General features: G+C 40.9%; 4 protein-coding genes across 5 annotated transcripts in view; 1 reads left to right on the forward strand and 3 right to left on the reverse strand.

The window, feature by feature from the left end:
* The window catches only part of LOC135079036 (diacylglycerol kinase delta), a 192,763-nt gene extending 185,905 nt beyond the window's left edge, over nucleotides 1–6,858 (reverse strand). The window contains exon 1 of the mRNA XM_063973669.1: nucleotides 6,622–6,858. Within this exon, the coding sequence (XP_063829739.1) occupies nucleotides 6,622–6,759 (138 nt within the window). The 5' untranslated portion in view covers nucleotides 6,760–6,858. The remainder of the gene's footprint in view (nucleotides 1–6,621) is intronic.
* A 395-nt stretch (nucleotides 6,859–7,253) lies between these two features.
* Nucleotides 7,254–8,971, forward strand: LOC135085340 (tubulin beta-4B chain-like). The gene is made up of 2 exons (XM_063980121.1): nucleotides 7,254–7,499; nucleotides 7,621–8,971. The coding sequence occupies exons 1-2, from the start codon at nucleotides 7,443–7,445 to the stop codon at nucleotides 8,902–8,904; spliced, it is 1,341 nt and encodes a 446-aa protein (XP_063836191.1). The 5' UTR covers nucleotides 7,254–7,442; the 3' UTR covers nucleotides 8,905–8,971.
* Nucleotides 8,972–10,146: 1,175 nt separating this feature from the next.
* On the reverse strand, nucleotides 10,147–11,971 carry LOC135085345 (tubulin beta-4B chain). The gene is made up of 2 exons (XM_063980134.1): nucleotides 11,765–11,971; nucleotides 10,147–11,533 (listed from the first exon to the last, which is right to left on the reverse strand). Exons 1-2 carry the CDS (start codon nucleotides 11,819–11,821, stop codon nucleotides 10,259–10,261), a joined length of 1,332 nt encoding a protein of 443 aa, XP_063836204.1. The 5' UTR covers nucleotides 11,822–11,971; the 3' UTR covers nucleotides 10,147–10,258.
* Nucleotides 11,972–13,523: 1,552 nt separating this feature from the next.
* LOC135085320 (tubulin beta chain-like) lies at nucleotides 13,524–16,719 on the reverse strand. 2 transcript variants are annotated; one of them, XM_063980109.1, is made up of 3 exons: nucleotides 16,338–16,719; nucleotides 15,179–15,236; nucleotides 13,524–14,832 (listed from the first exon to the last, which is right to left on the reverse strand). In XM_063980109.1, the coding sequence occupies exons 1-3, from the start codon at nucleotides 16,403–16,405 to the stop codon at nucleotides 13,546–13,548; spliced, it is 1,413 nt and encodes a 470-aa protein (XP_063836179.1). In that variant the 5' UTR covers nucleotides 16,406–16,719; the 3' UTR covers nucleotides 13,524–13,545. The 2 variants fall into 2 exon arrangements, with proteins under 2 accessions (XP_063836179.1, XP_063836176.1); XM_063980106.1 differs by lacking the exon at nucleotides 16,338–16,719 and having other exon boundaries at nucleotides 15,179–15,375.
* Between the last annotated feature and the right edge of the window lie 99 nt (nucleotides 16,720–16,818).

Below are 16,818 nucleotides of genomic sequence, written 5' to 3' on the forward strand. Positions count from 1 at the left end.
ATAGCGAAAATTAAATTAGTTTACTTGCTGCGTAATCTGACTGAACTGCATCATGTCATCATCACATCAGACCATCATCAGTGAAAAAAAGATCGCTTATTTTATTTGGCAATATTTCGACATTAACAGATATTTACCATTTATGTATTCGCCATTAGAGAGAATAGCCCAGAAAAAGAAATTAGTTTTTTGAAAGGCCTTAATATGGCTTTTTTGTAACTTTTTGGACTTTAAATGAAAGCCGTCATTATTATATGCCATTTTATTGATATTTACCTCAAAGATCAATGTATTTCATTTTAGTAATAGGAAATTGTCGTAGTTTTTTAATATCCGGTATCCGGCCGGATAGTGAGTTACTATCCGGTATCCGGCCGGATAGTAAATTTAGGCCGGATATCCGGCCTACCGGATAGTTACCGGATATCCGTTTCATCTCTAGTAAGAATGTTGGTGGGTTGATACCTGAACTAGGAAGATTCCTGTGTCTCGGGTTTGTTACTCTTTCACGCAAAAAGTCCTCAACGGATTTTGTTGAAACTGTACAATATTATTGTTTGTAACCCAGATTAACATTATAGGCTATAATTTATGCCGATCTGTGACACTAAATTTCACGCGGGTGAAGCCGCAGGCAAAAGCTAGTCGTATAATAAATAGGAAAGTTTAAGGTTCTGAAACGTGGTCGCTTACTATGGGCCTCATAAGAAGGCTCAAGGTCACCCAAAGGGTAATTAATGGAGCGGGCTATGCTCGGGGTTTCCCTGCGTGATCGAATCAGAAATGAGGAGATCCGCAGGAGAACCAAAGTGACCGACATAGCACGCAGAATTGCTAAAATCAAGAGGCAGTGGGCGGGACACATAGCTCGTAGAGACGATGGCCATTGGGGCGGAAAATTTCTTGAGTGGCGACCACAGGCTGGAAGACGTAGCGTGGGCAGGCCTCCTACTAGGTGGACCGACGATCTGGTAAAGGTCGCGGGAAGAACCTGAATGCGGGCAGCGCAGGACTGTTCATTATGAAAAACCTATGGAAAACCCAAAGGCCTCTCGCCTTTGTCCAGCAGTGAACGTCATTTGGCTGTAACGACGAAATAGGAAAGAATGTAACTATCAAAAATCTTCTCAAGGCAGCATTTTTCCAATTTCGCAACGAGCGCGGCAATCACACTTAACTAACAGACTAACAGAGAGCATAGCGAAATCTATTTTAATCACCAATTTTCAAAACTCCCGGAACACTTTCCAGGTAACCACGTTAATTTGTACCAAACGACTGGACTATAATTAAATTGATATAAAAATTTGAGTATATCTTCTCAAAAACAAAAGAACTGGTGCTAAAAGGGTTAAGTGACGTTTTGACATTTGTAGAGGGCCTTGTAGAAGGGGAGGCTATGGTGCTGAATGTGGATTAACTCGAGTGTCATAGTAACTTATTAGACTGCTAAGCTTGATGATAAAAAGAAAAATATTTTATTCAATGTACATAGTCTGGTAATAAGTTCTGCCATATGATAATAACTTTTGAATTTTGAATGAAGGTTTCAAAAACATTTTTTACTGAATTAGAATTAAAAAGAAAAAATGTGCGATAGTTCGAATTTTATTGTATGTGTAGTGGACGCATAAAGAAGTCCGAACTGCAGTTGTCACGTTGCATTGCTACGCGCCAATGCAGATTTTCGTTGTGCTGAAAAAATTTAGTTTATTTTTTCATTAAATGATAGGTATAGGTGTACCAGAATCTCATGGCAAACAAAAATATTGGAAAAGGTGTCTTTCATATGGCAAATGTCTATGGCTTTATTGTCACCTGTCAAAGTAAATCAAGTGAACTGTCAGTCGCTGCAGAAATTTTGTAATCTCTTCATGCCTATTTGTTATTTTTGTGAAAAAGTCGAAAAAGCTCAAGCAAGTCATATTGTTTTCAATGTGTATTGTAAAATAAGGCATAATTCAAAGTCAATGTTTGATTTTAAAGCGCGTCGTTGAGTTGACAGTAAGTTGGAGTGAAATTGGATACATTTAGTTTATTACCTAACTGCGTCAAAAGGAGGGTTTTTTTTAATATTATTCTTATAATAGCTGCTTTATCGGGGGTTTCAGGTGTACCTCACAAATTGGTGCAGAGGAATGGTGAAAATGTTATGACCATGTAAATAAAATTGAAAAAGATTTCATCAAGTAAGATGTAAGATAGAATAATTGAAATGGTAGAAGAGCAATTTATAATAAATAACTCTTTATCTTGATCATCTATTGAAGAAAAGTGGAATCCTTGGAATCGTTTTCTAGTTCTGAATGAAGTGCATTAGTTATAAGTATGATACAGAATAAAATTAGTTACATATAGTAATATACGATTTACTTATTTTTCAAGATATTTTCCTATTATTATTACTGACGGGATTGCTACCATGTACCTTAGTTTTGAGTTTCCAATATTTCGGCACTGTTGCAAGCGCCATGGTCACGGAGTAACTGAAGAAATTAAAACCAGACATCGTTCAGATGTGCGTTCAAAAGACCTGAGATTTAAAAAAATCCCACGTTTTGTTTAAACAGTAAACGAAAAAAAAGTGACTTGAAAATGGAATACAAAATGATAAGGTATGGTAAATGATAAGTCTTTATCAATGAAGAAGCAGAATTTCAATTTCATGTGTCCTCCATCTAGGCTAGTTTCCACCGTCACTCAAAGTTTGGCTGCGGTCTCAAATTTGGGCTTAATTGAGGTATTTTTTGGGTGAGAGGCATAAGAACTAATGCCGTTTTATATCAAAAATTCATACTTAGAGGTAATCAACCAGGTACAAAGTATTTCCTTGTATGTTAGTCTGCCACTCTTTAGTAAGTCCCGAAATCCCCGCTTCGGCTCCCCTACTAACCATTCTAACCATTGTACACAGATAATATCTTACATGCAGCTTTTCATGTTACTACGTCACATTTTCAAAATCCGCGCGGAAAATCGCTCCTAGCGGAAGAGCGCACTTTGAGCTTGAATATTTCAGTCATTTTTAAAGATATCAAAAAAGTAAAAATACAGTATTCATTCTAATTTTATGTAGTTTTTTTTGGCATCTTCAACAAAAATTGTGCGCCATGTCCATTCAAACAATTTTCACGCGTACGAAGTCGGGGGCACTTCAGTTTACTTTTTTTGGCACCTTTAGAGCATAGTTTAAAGTAGACTGAGTTAAGGAAAGGTAAGAAAACTTGATTTATCGTTTAATTGTCCTTAATGTCTCATTATTCTGAATATTTATACGGTTAATTAAATGAGCAACATTTGTGTTTAAATCTAAACTTCGTATTGTGGACCTAGAGAATTTAAAAACAATATTTTTAATTACCGACAAGGAATTTTGAAAGAAAATTGAAGCTTGGAAATGTAAATCCCCACGTTTGTAATGAGATTTCGCTGAAAAAACACGATAATTAATGTTACGAGATAAACGTTAAAAGATTTACAGCTTTATGTTTTTCTTTTACCCTGATTGTTTAATATGAAAATTCATTACAAAGATTGAAAGCGGGTAGGTAGGACTAAATTATAAAAAAGCATTTATAAATAAGTCTATTTTTAGTATTTTTTCGCAATTCATTTTAATAAAAATACACGTCATTTTCTGTCGAAGTTATTTTAAATGATTATGTAAGAACAATTTGTGCAATTCTTTTGGCATTATACAGGGTGGCCAGGGAGTTGACGTTCAAAGCTAAAATTTAAATTCCTTACACATCAAGGTGTATCTAAATCACCCCCATGTATGTTCTACGATTTTGTTTAGTTTAGGAGATAGTACCTAACTCTTGTAAATTAAGTAAATTTTGTATTTTTTTCTTTTCATCTATGGTTGGTTTTTAATGTTTTTCTCATTCTGGCGAGCACTTGTAATTTGTTTTTACTTACTTACGTACGTTAGTTAGAGAAGCTTCCAATGATGTTCAACTTTCAAAGCTATCTATCTCCTAAACTAAGAAATATCGTAGAACATACATGGGGGTGACTTAGATACACCTTCATGTAAGGAATCTAAATTTTAGCTTTGAATGTTAACTCCCTGGCCACCCTGTATTTATTAAAAAAATAAAATAGATAAAGACGTTGTACCAGCCTTCTTGGTACCAAAGATATTAAAAGACGTCGAGCCATCAAGTCTGGCCGTACTTGTCGCTTGATAGAAGATACAGCATGCATAGGCGCTCGTCATATTGAAGAGCCATGTCATTTGCGGCGCGGGACGCATCGAACTGGGTCGCTCGCTAAAGATTGACACGCCCGGACGTCCGGATGCGTTGCAGACTCGTAGGGTGACCACAGTAGGTTGGTGGCGGGATAAAAGTGGGAATTTTGAAGATTTCTTGTTGATTTTTTAAAATTTGCCTAAAAGAATAAATAACTAAAAAAGTTAAACATCGCAATAGTTCTAAACGAGTCTGTCAGAAAAATAAGTTAAATGTCAAAATAAAAAAAAATTTAAAGATTCATTCGAAAAATTGTTTTATTGAATCGCTTTGTTTCTCTTGTAGGTCTATATTTTTGCGTTTCAATTAAAACCTTTGTTAAAATAACTAAATAAAAAAAGTTGAATACCTTTTGTTACAATAACTTTCATACTATTCAGTAAAAATATATTTAAACATTTTAAGAAAAATAAAACGATTTGATTAAGCTAAGGTCGTCGCACTTTACACACAACGCGCGTGACGTCACGGGACAACTGCTTCGGAGTTCAGACACGTCTATTCTTTGATACTCGCGTGTAGTACGGGAGTTTACTGAGGCTCGTGCTGTGCGTGCGTAAAAATCAACCAATTGTTTCAACTGTCCATACAAAATACAAAGTCCTATTTGGTATTCTAACCGTGTGGTACCGCAGCCTACGTAAAATGACAAATTATCCTAATGGGTCCTGAAATTACATGTCTTTGGTTAATTAGATTAAAGAACTTTGACTAATCAATTTGTCTTTCATTATTTCGTTTACTTCTTCTTAGGAATCTTAAGTCGATCTCAAATTTTACTTGTACGTAAAGTCTTGATCTGTCAACCAGTAAAACCAGTAAGTACCTACCTACCAATCCACCCGTCACAAGGTAAGAACTCGGCCATTAGATTTGTAGGGATAGTTGTTGAAGGTCATGTATTGACATGACCTTCAACAACTATCCCATATTCGAGTAGGTAAGCTTGAAAGGTGTCGCTTATGTGTCCCATGAATCAAACGAACTATTCTATTCCTCGCACCACCACAACCAAGGACCCTCCTTACCGCTCTGTCACGTCAAACACCAAAACGCGACCCAGTTTGTGACGCGGCCGGATGCCCGGACGTCCGGGCGGACGCGTAGGGTGCCCACACACGGGAGATAGTGCGGGATTCGACGGCACTGACAGCTTATTGACAGGTTGCGTGTACTTAGTTAGAATTCGGTTTGTGACGTGAGAAGTTTCAAAGTTTAGTCTATGGGGTGATAAATGATAATGTTCCCAAGTATTATGTAGTTTAGGCTTTTTGGTATAAATGTAACCTGGTCTTGTACGTAATATTATGAAGTGAAATAAGAACGTACACACTAATATGTAAACGTCGTTTTCGGTCGAGTAAGTCTCGAAAATAACTCGAGTTTATAAAAAGATGAGGACCAATATAAATATGTAATATTGTAAATCTGACTTTTTGTTAGAATTCTAATAATAACTCGATGACAAAATACTGAGAAGTTCCAAAAATACTCTGAAAACATCTGTAAAGTGACTTCTTACGTGTTCAGTGGTCTGGGTAGCAATTTGCTTAGAAACGTTTCGACTTTTTTTCGATCGCGGGTAGTTTTCTCAATAGGTGTATTAGAATTTGGTAATTTGAAGTGCCTACTACTTTAAAGGTCATTGCTTTTACGCGATTATGGCGGGCTTCAATTATATTAAAGTATTTTTTGCTTTGTCCTCAGGTGACATTAAAATTTTATAATACTATTTGAAGTTCGTTAATGGATGTTTTAATTTACTTAATGAAACTAAAATAAAAAAAATACCTGCATAGATTAAAAAATAAAAAAACTTTTTAGATAAAAAAAATACGGACAACATAAAGTTTTTTTTTTAAGTAATATGATGACTGTTATTATGAACTAAAAAAATATCTAGGTACATACCTACTTACCTACATAAGAGGGAAAACACAAAAGGATTCACGTATAAATAATAACTGAAAATTATTTAATTAATTAAATAATTCTGGTCTTAGTATATTGGTGTATTCCTTGAAATCTCAAGATTCGCCAAAAATCTTTCAGCAATTAGGCGGCCCAGATACCGTCGCACCTGTGTGCCAATTTCGGGCGCATAATTATCCAGCGCGAATAAAAACATTATGTTGTCTCGCTCCAAATCGTAGTCACCTCAGCTCCCCTCCTGCTTGCCGCTAAATAGGTCAAACGTTCCTACCTCATTTATTCAACGATTAAAATACTTAAAAATTGTATCCAAAAAAGGTGTCTCGGACGAAACTACACATGGTTACCCCGCGTCCCGCGCAGCGTTTGACAGCTGACTTCTGGCACGCCCAAACTCGCGACCAAACGAAAAGCTTGTAAACATTATACACACCAGCCTACCGACGCACTTGCTGGTTGATATCCTCCGCAGCAGGGGCTTCCTTTCCGTATCATTATCACTGTCGGTGCTGTCCTCACAAAAGGCCGTTTTCTTGTCATCGCCGACAGCATTTCTGTCGGCCACTGACATTACTTCGCGGGCGCTCGCACTCTGAACACACTGCGCGGTGCAAATGCAACTACATCATACAGAATAACTTACTAATTTTACTTTGTATACGAGCCGCTACCTAGCTGACATTTCGGGCAAGCGCCATGACAATTCTGACACATACCCTGCGACTGAAAACAAAACAAGCCTCCCTGAAAGGGACGTAGCGACATCTAGCATGAGTTTGTAGCACTTCCTGACATAAACTGAAAACTGTGCTGAAAATAGCTGAAAAATTATTTACAAGATGGCGTTGGTATACCGACATAATAAATAAATTTTATTATTTTCAACCTTTAATAATAAAGTTTATTATAATATGTACCGTACATTAAAATGTACTATTAGATAAAAACTATTTTTTCTTAAAGGATACGATAGTGACCTCTTCTAATTTGTTCCTGGCATTAAATAATATTTAAATCTTCTAAAAATGTTCTAGAATTCAATTTCAAAATCAACGATGACTGAACACGGTTTGCCAAGCTCATTTTTTCCTGAAATCCGAGATGCAAACAGTGTGAAGAAACCGCGATAGATTTTTTTATTTTTTTTTTATTAGTTTTTAAGTTAATGTTAAGCAACAACTTTGTGATCGTTTTTCGATAGTTTTTAGAGAAATTTACAAGTATCTGGAACGAAGAATCTGATAAATTATCAAGATGAGGGAGATCATTAACCTGCAGGTTGGCGCTTGCGGAAACCAGATAGGAGGAAAGGTAAGACCGCCTCGTTAGTGTGTAGTTTATAACGTCCATTGATCGCGGTATCTTTATCTAAGCCAACCTACGCTCTATGTTTATCTTCTATGAAGTACCTAACCACGCGTTTCTTTTTCAGTTCTGGGAGGTGATATCCGACGAGCACGGCATCGACCCTAGCGGTTGCTACCATGGCGACTCGGACCTCCAACTGGAGCGCATCAACGTGTACTACAACGAGGCGTCCGGCGGCAAGTACGTCCCGCGAACCGTGCTGGTGGACCTCAAGCTTGCCACCATGGACGCCGTGCGCTCGGGGCCCTTCGGCTGCCTCTACCGCCCCGACAACTTCGTCTACGGCCAGAACAGCGCCGCCAACAACTGGGCAAGGGGACACTACACCGAAGGCGTTGAAATCCTAGAATCTGCCTTAGACGTCATCCGCAGAGAAGCCGAAGGATGTGACTGTCTCCAAGGCTTCCAAATGTCCCACTCTCTAGGCGGCGGCACCGGCTCCGGCCTCGGCACACTCCTAATCAACCGCATCAGAGAAGAGTACCCCGACCGAATCATCCTAACCTTCTCCGTATTCCCAAGCCCGAGAGTGTCGGATTGCGTAGTGGAGCCATACAATACCACGCTGGCCGTGAACCAGCTCGTGGAAAATGCGGACCACACGTTCTGTTTGGACAACGAGGCGTTGTACGACATCTGTTTCAGAACGCTAAAGCTGACGACACCAACTTACGGCGATTTAAATCACTTGGTTTGTGCGACTATGTCCGGCATCACGACGTGCTTGAGGTTCCCGGGTCAGCTGAACGCAGATTTGAGGAAACTAGCAGTCAACATGGTGCCTTTCCCTAGACTTCATTTCTACACACCTGGCTTCGCTCCCTTGACGTCGAGAGGAGCGCAGCAGTACAGAGCGTTGACGGTACCAGAGTTAACGCTGCAAATGTTCGACGCGAAGAATATGATGGTGGCATGCGACCCCCGACATGGTAGATACCTGACCGTGGCCACGATATTCAGAGGGAGAATGTCGATGAAGGAAGTTGACGAACAGCTTGTCAATATACAGAACAAGAACAGCACATACTTTGTGGAGTGGATACCGAACAATTGCAAGATTGCAGTTTGTGACATACCTCCACGAGGATTGAAGATGGCATCGACGTTTATTGGTAACACAACGGCCATCCAGAGCATATTCAAGAGGATGGCTGAACAGTTCGTGGCCATGTTCAGGCGGAAAGCGTTCCTTCACTGGTACACTGGTGAGGGTATGGACGAGATGGAATTCACAGAAGCGGAGAGCAACATGAACGACCTGGTGTCAGAATACCAACAGTACCAGGACGCCACGGCGGACGACGAGGGAGAGTTCGACGAGGAAGCAGAAGGCGAAGGAATGGAGTAGCAATTAATAATTTGGTGTTCATTTGTGTATGTCCTTGTGTTCGTCCTAAATAAAATGGTTGCTATAATTTAGATTTTCAATCATAGGAGGGAGCTTAACGTAGGGAGGGAGCTTAACGTAGGGAGGGCGCTTTACGTAGGGAGGGCGCTTTACGTAGGGAGGGAGCTTTACGTAGGGAGGGAGCTTTACGTAGGGAGGGAGCTTTACGTAGGGAGGGAGCTTTACGTAGGGAGGGAGCTTTACGTAGCGAGGGAGCTTTACGTAGGGAGGGAGCTTTACGTAGGGAGGGAGCTTTACGTAGGGAGGGAGCTTTACGTAGGGAGGGAGCTTTACGTAGGGAGGGAGCTTTACGTATGGAGGGAGCTTTACGTATGGAGGGAGCTTTACGTATGGAGGGAGCTTTACGTATGGAGGGAGCTTTACGTATGGAGGGAGCTTTACGTATGGAGGGAGCTTTACGTATGGAGGGAGCTTTACGTATGGAGGGAGCTTTACGTATGGAGGGAGCTTTACGTATGGAGGGAGCTTTACGTATGGAGGGAGCTTTACGTATGGAGGGAGCTTTACGTATGGAGGGAGCTTTACGTATGGAGGGAGCTTTACGTATGGAGGGAGCTTTACGTATGGAGGGAGGGAGCGTGCTTCACGTAGGGAGGGAGCGTGCTTCACGTAGGGAGGGAGCGTGCTTCACGTAGGGAGGGAGCGTGCTTCACGTAGGGAGGGAGCGTGCTTCACGTAGGGATGGAGCGTGCTTCACGTAGGGAGCGTGCTTCACGTAGGGAGGGAGCGAGCTTCACGTAGGGAGGGAGCGAGCTTAACGTAGGGAGGTATTTGACAGCCAGTGCAGTGCATGGAGGGCTATGACAGAGGGCTATGACAGAGGGCTATGACAGAGGGCTACGACAGAGGGCTACGACAGAGGGCTACGACAGAGGGCTACGACAGAGGGCTACGACAGAGGGCTACGACAGAGGGCTACGACAGAGGGCTACGACAGAGGGCTATGACAGAGGGCTATGACAGAGGGCTATGACAGAGGGCTATGACAGAGGGCTATGACAGAGGGCTATGACAGAGGGCTATGACAGAGGGCGATGACAGAAGGGCTATGACAGAGGGCTATGACAGAGGGCTATGACAGGAGGGCTATGACAGGAGGGCTATGACAGGAGGGCTATGACAGGAGGGCTATGACAGGAGGGCTATGACAGGAGGCCTAAATTGTTGAAATCAAAATCCAAATATGTATAAGCGTTTTTTATTGTTGACGCTTTTAAATAGCCACAAAAACATCAAAAACAGTTACACTTAACAATGACAATATTAATTACACTGGACAGGACAAACATTGACGTCACTCTTCCTCGACCTCCTCGTCGAACTCCCCTTCGTCGTCGGCGGTAGCGTCCTGGTACTGCTGGTATTCTGACACCAGGTCGTTCATGTTGCTCTCGGCCTCCGTAAACTCCATCTCATCCATACCCTCACCAGTGTACCAGTGAAGGAACGCTTTCCGCCTGAACATGGCCGTAAACTGCTCAGATATCCTCTTAAACAGCTCCTGAATTGCCGTCGTGTTACCAATAAAGGTAGCGGACATCTTCAGCCCTCTAGGAGGAATATCACATACGGCAGTCTTGACGTTATTCGGAATCCATTCAACGAAATAACTGCTGTTCTTGTTTTGGATGTTGAGCATTTGTTCGTCCACCTCCTTCATGGACATGCGTCCGCGGAAGACGGCGGCGACCGTCAAATACCGCCCGTGGCGAGGGTCACACGCCGCCATCATGTTCTTCGCGTCGAACATCTGCTGAGTCAGCTCCGGCACTGACAATGCTCGGTACTGCTGACTGCCTCGCGATGTCAACGGCGCGAATCCAGGCATGAAGAAGTGCAGTCGCGGGAACGGCACCATATTCACCGCCAGCTTCCTCAAATCCGCGTTCAACTGCCCGGGGAACCGCAGACAAGTTGTGACCCCGGACATGGTTGCTGATACCAAGTGATTCAAGTCTCCGTAGGTCGGCGTCGTCAGCTTCAACGTTCGGAAGCAGATGTCGTATAGAGCCTCGTTGTCTATGCAGTACGTTTCGTCTGTGTTCTCAACAAGTTGATGCACTGATAGCGTGGCGTTGTACGGCTCCACGACTGTGTCGGAGACTTTCGGGCTGGGGACTACAGAGAAGGTGTTCATGATGCGGTCGGGATACTCTTCCCTGATCTTTGATATTAGTAGCGTCCCCATTCCTGATCCAGTGCCGCCGCCTAGGGAGTGTGTCAATTGGAATCCTTGCAGACAGTCGCAACCTTCGGCTTCTTTCCTGACCACGTCTAGTACAGAGTCCACTAATTCTGCTCCTTCGGTGTAGTGTCCTTTGGCCCAGTTGTTGCCGGCTCCAGACTGGCCGAAGACGAAGTTGTCTGGCCGGAAGATCTGGCCGAAAGGTCCGGAGCGCACGGAGTCCATGGTGCCGGGCTCCAGGTCCACGAGGACGGCTCGGGGCACGTACTTGCCGCCAGAAGCCTCATTGTAGTAGACGTTGATGCGTTCTAGTTGCAGATCGGAGTCTCCCTGGTACGCGCCGGTGGGGTCGATGCCGTGCTCGTCGGAGATCACCTCCCAGAACTGAAAAAACGTTTTCATCGTGAGCTATACGAATGAATAGCTTGTGTAGACTTTATAGTAACGATCTCGGGACATCAATTTATTTTTCTGTAAAGTTAAATAGTAGAAACAAATGACGTGACATGTTGCTGGATTGATCTACTTTTAATTACACCATTGAGAAAATCTAGATGAGTAAAACACTTCCCAGCGTAGTGGAAAGTGTGGAAATAATGAAAACTTGATATTTACCTTGGCTCCGATCTGGTTTCCGCATTGCCCGGCCTGGATGTGGACGATTTCCCTCATTTTGGTTGTTTCACGATAATTTTGAGCCTAAAATCTAGTTAGTTAAAATTTGCCTTCCGTTAATTCGTCATAAAAAAACATAAAAAAATACAGTTGGACTATTGCATGTGCATCGTACACAAAATTTTCTGGAATAATGAAAGGTCTGTATTCTTTTGTCAAACCGAATGGAAAATGAAATTCGAATTTTAAATTTGAAAGAAAATGTTATAAATTGTAATTAAAAACTTTTTGTTACGGCTTTGACCAACCAAGTAGGTTTTGATAAGCGAGCGAGCTGCGTTGTTGTACGAGCGATAATAAATCATTCGAAGATTCGTAGGTTATATTTAAAATATTTTTTATTTATTATTATTGATAAAAATTGTGTATTTGCGTAAAATAAGACACATTAATTGCGTTTAATCACTAACTAATTGCGTTTAATCGCGGTTGGGGGAGGAGCCGCGCATTCCACGGACTGGCAAACTTAGCGCGAACGGGTCGTGATGATTTTATGATTCAGAAAAGAGATAAAGAAAGGGAAGATTGCTGCTTTCTAGCATTAATAAGTACCACAGAATAATAATCCACTACGAACAAACAGCGCACTCACCCGTTCGGCAATCCACCAGCACCAGCAGTTTCAGGGGCGTGAACCGCGGTTCCCAATCTCTTATCTGTCCTCGAAGATGGAAGATTATGAAGCATCAGCCTCGACTCAGTCAGTCAAGGCGGCTGAATTTACATCACTTATATCTACACTATCACACTATAACGGAACTTCACAGAATACACTCCACAATATTTCAGTTCTCAGCGTTGGCTGAACAGTTCAGGTCAAATACAGTACACCTGTGTGGACTTCTACAATAGAAGGTTCCAGAAAGAAAAAGCAGTGACTCTGAAACGGCGCGACGGCATCCGGAGTGAGCCACGTCAGTTCGTAGACTAGTGTAGTAAGCAGCGAATAATAGCGGCGTAAAATTATTTGATAGAAGCGGGTAGGTAAGAAAAAAGAATAAATACGAATGCCCACATTTGGCATGAACATGCTTAATGATATTGATAATTTGTCGATCAATATTTATTGCTCATGATCATAGAGGAATTAGATTCTCTAAGCTCATGAAATACATTTTGGAAATATTGCTGATTGAGATTTATTCTTATCGTATCTGTAGATACGGAGTATTTTTACTGTTAGACCAGTTAGACTCTCAAATTCCTCATTGTAACTGTCCTCACTATAGGTTGTCTGGAAGAGATCGCTTCATAGCGATAAGACCGCCTAGTTGTACCTTGTGTGTTCCTTTTCTTTCTGTTATGTTATTTGTTTGGTGTGCAATAAAGTGTATTTATTATTCCTAATTAATCCTTCAAGGCCCGCGAATCTAGACACAATAGATAATCAATTGTTATTTTTATTTATTTATTTATTTAATAACAATCTTAGCTCTAACATTACAGGTTACCCCAATACGATAGAGTAGATTAATTATGGCATTAATGTATGGCCGTCTGGGACTTTAAAGGTTAATATTCCATACATTGAGTTACAAATAACTAAGTTGGTTTTTAATAAGCATGGCACTTATTATACACGTATTTCAACGTAGGTACTCGCACCTACATACCAAAGGTTAACTTGCAAATAAAATGAAACAAATGGAAATTAGCGTTTAATTTCTGGTTTAAAAAACAAATAACGTGTAATAATATAATAAAATAAATAAAAAGTTGATTCATTCGCATTCTTCACTTTCTTCACTTTCCTCGCCACCAAAATCCTGCGCATCCACCGTCGCATTTTGGTATTGCTGGTACTCTGCTATCAAGTCGTTTAGATTGTTGTCAGCTTCAGCAAAATCAGTCTCGTCCATACCTTCTCCGGTGTACCAATGGAGGAAAGCCTTCCTTCTGAACATCGACGAGAACTGATCCGAAAGCCTCTTGAAGACCTCTTGGATTGCTGTCGTATTACCAACAAAAGTTGCCGACATCTTCAAGCCCCTTGGCGGTACATCGCAAACAGCAGTCTTAACATTGCTAGGTATCCACTCCACGAAGAAGTCTTTGTTCTTCTTCTGAATGTTCAGCATTTGCTCGTCGACCTCTTTCATGGACATTCTTCCTCGGAATACCGCAGCGACTGTCAAGTAGCGGCCGTGGCGAGGATCGCACGCTGCCATCATGTTCTTCGCATCGAACATCTGCTGCGTCAGCTCTGGTACCGTCAGCGCTCGGTACTGCTGACTGCCCCTCGATGTTAGTGGAACAAATCCTGGCATGAAGAAGTGCAGTCGAGGGAACGGCACCATATTGACTGCCAATTTCCTCAAATCAGCATTCAATTGTCCAGGAAACCGCAAACAAGTCGTCACTCCTGACATCGCAAGGGACACCAAATGGTTAAGGTCTCCGTATGTAGGAGTTTTCAATTTCAAGGTTCTGAAGCAAATGTCGTACAGCGCTTCGTTGTCGATACAGTACGTCTGGTTGGTGTTCTCTATGAGCTGGTTGATAGATAGGGTCGCGTTGTAAGGTTCTACAACCGTATCTGATACCTTAGGGCTTGGAACAATAGAGTACGATACTGTAATACGGTCAGGGTACTCTTCGGTTAAATTGGCCAACAGCAACGTTCCCAAACCAGACCCAGTGCCGCCTCCCAACGAATGAACCAGCTGGAACCCTTGCAAACAGTCGCAACCTTCAGCCTCCTTCCTCACAACATCGAGGACCGATTCAAGCAAATCTGCGCCTTCTGTGTAATGTCCTTTAGCCCAGTTGTTGCCTGCGCCGGAGCAAGAATAAACTATGTTGTCTGGTCGGAAGAGTTGGCCAAAAGGGCCTGCTCGGAGAGCGTCCATCGTACCAGGTTCTAAGTCGACCATGACGGCGCGAGGAACGTATTTGCATTTTGACCCTTCGTTGTAGTAAACGTTGATGCGTTCTATTTGGAGATCGGAGTCGCCGTGGTAGCAGCCTTCAGGGTCGATTCCGTGCTCGTCTGATATCACCTCCCAGAACTGAAAAAATTAAATAACCTGACAATGTTTGTGATGCATTTGATTTTGAGCTTTTGGAAGCGTTTTATAGAGCTTTAGCACAGTTTGATGTTCTTCTATGGAGCTTACGATAAAGACGGATCAAAAAAGTGAGTCCATATTATTGTATTCACTGACTTCACCTAAATAATTGATTTGTATTAAATTACTATTCATGGATATCTGGTGAAGGTCGCGGGAAGTACCTGGATGCAAGCGGCGCAGGACCGGTCTTTGTGGAAGTCCTTGGGGGAGGCCTTTGTCCAGCAGTGGACGTCTTTCGGCTGAAACGAACGAACGAACGAACGAACTATTCATGACACCATACCTTTCCACCAATCTGATTCCCGCATCTTCCAACTTGGATATGAACTATTTCTCTCATAGTTTACAAATGACAATAATTTAGCAAACACAAATAAATAAATTCAATATTCACAAAATATCTAAGACAAAAACAAATAATTGCCTAACCTACATCTACTTAGTATAAAACCTAACACATAATTAAATTAAAAAGCTATTTTGTTTCATAGCTACCCTGATGAGGAAAAAAATCGCGATGGCGTCTGTTGTACAGTCATGCAAATAAAAATAAAAATATTTAAAATATTTCAAAATCATATTATACAAAATAATAATTAATGAAACAACAATTTATATTTAAATTTCTTTTAATAAAATTCATACAATTATTGTACATAATTACAACATTACGTCATGTATCCTATAAAAATGCAATGTGATAGTATAAAAGTTTCAGAATAATTTCAAATGCACGTTTTATATGAAAGGAAGACATGTGACATTTTGTTAAATTTCAAAAGATTAGCTGCAATTAGTGTTTTTGTTCACTCTTGCTCTAATGTTTACTTACAATAAGGATAGTTGACGGTTGAAAAAAAAAGCTACAGACAAACTAAACACAGTGTATAATAAGCAGTGTACTCATCTAGCCGTGTAGCATGTAATGTATCAGACACTGTATCAAGTGAGTACATAGGCACGAGCCCGCTGCGAGCTGCTCGCGCGTGGTTCGCAGGGAGATCGCAGCGACCCGCCGAGTGGCGGTATCACTGCGAGCACAAAGGCGGCTCGCAGTAGGATTCAGGAGCTCGCAGACAGATACGCGATGACCGTGGACGAGCCGTACTCACTTGAAGGTTAGTTACGTTACATGCTACGTTACGTGCTACATAATGTATCTTGTAGTAGTAATAATTGGTGCTATTTTATATTAAAGACGTATTTTATATACGACGGCAAATTATTAATTTTGAAAACAAAAAACATCTAAGCAGAAACACGATATTAAGATATGACGTGTCAATAAGTCACCTTTTGGAAATCGGTATGGTCTTAATCTAACAATTAACAGCTAAGTACATAAATTAACGTAAATTATTGCACTAAAACAAGCTCGCATTTGGTATAAAATTGAAAAAACTCGTTAGATGACTAGCATCAATTTACATTTAGTTTAGTATTCTATTAAAATAATTTGTTTTTGCTGAATTATTAATCCTGAACAATATTTAAATAATGTTTTCATCATAAATAAAATAACTATACATTACACAAGACATAAGGTGGTTGGTTAAACCGATGGGAAAACTTCTACTAGTGATAAAACTCAAAGCTTTATTTTAAAATTTGTTGTTTCATGCATTCGTTATAAAAATTCACATTTATATTCGTTACCTTATACTAAGTTTACCCATGATTCGACTACTCTCTTTGCTATTACAACGAATGACAAAATTATCATTGTACCAATTTACGCTGTTACAATTTTTTTTTTCGTTTTTTATGTAACATACAGTGATAACCTAAATTCGACCTTATTTACATGATATGTTTGCGTGTAATTTTCATCTTTCACAACTTGTCTGTATCACGCGAACACATTTCCATATAACTATAGTTGCTGATCGATAGCGAAGGACAATCGTAGTCTCATCGAAATTT

The sequence above is a fragment of the Ostrinia nubilalis genome, chromosome 2, assembly GCF_963855985.1.
Source record: "Ostrinia nubilalis chromosome 2, ilOstNubi1.1, whole genome shotgun sequence".
Lineage (NCBI taxonomy): Eukaryota > Metazoa > Arthropoda > Insecta > Lepidoptera > Crambidae > Ostrinia > Ostrinia nubilalis.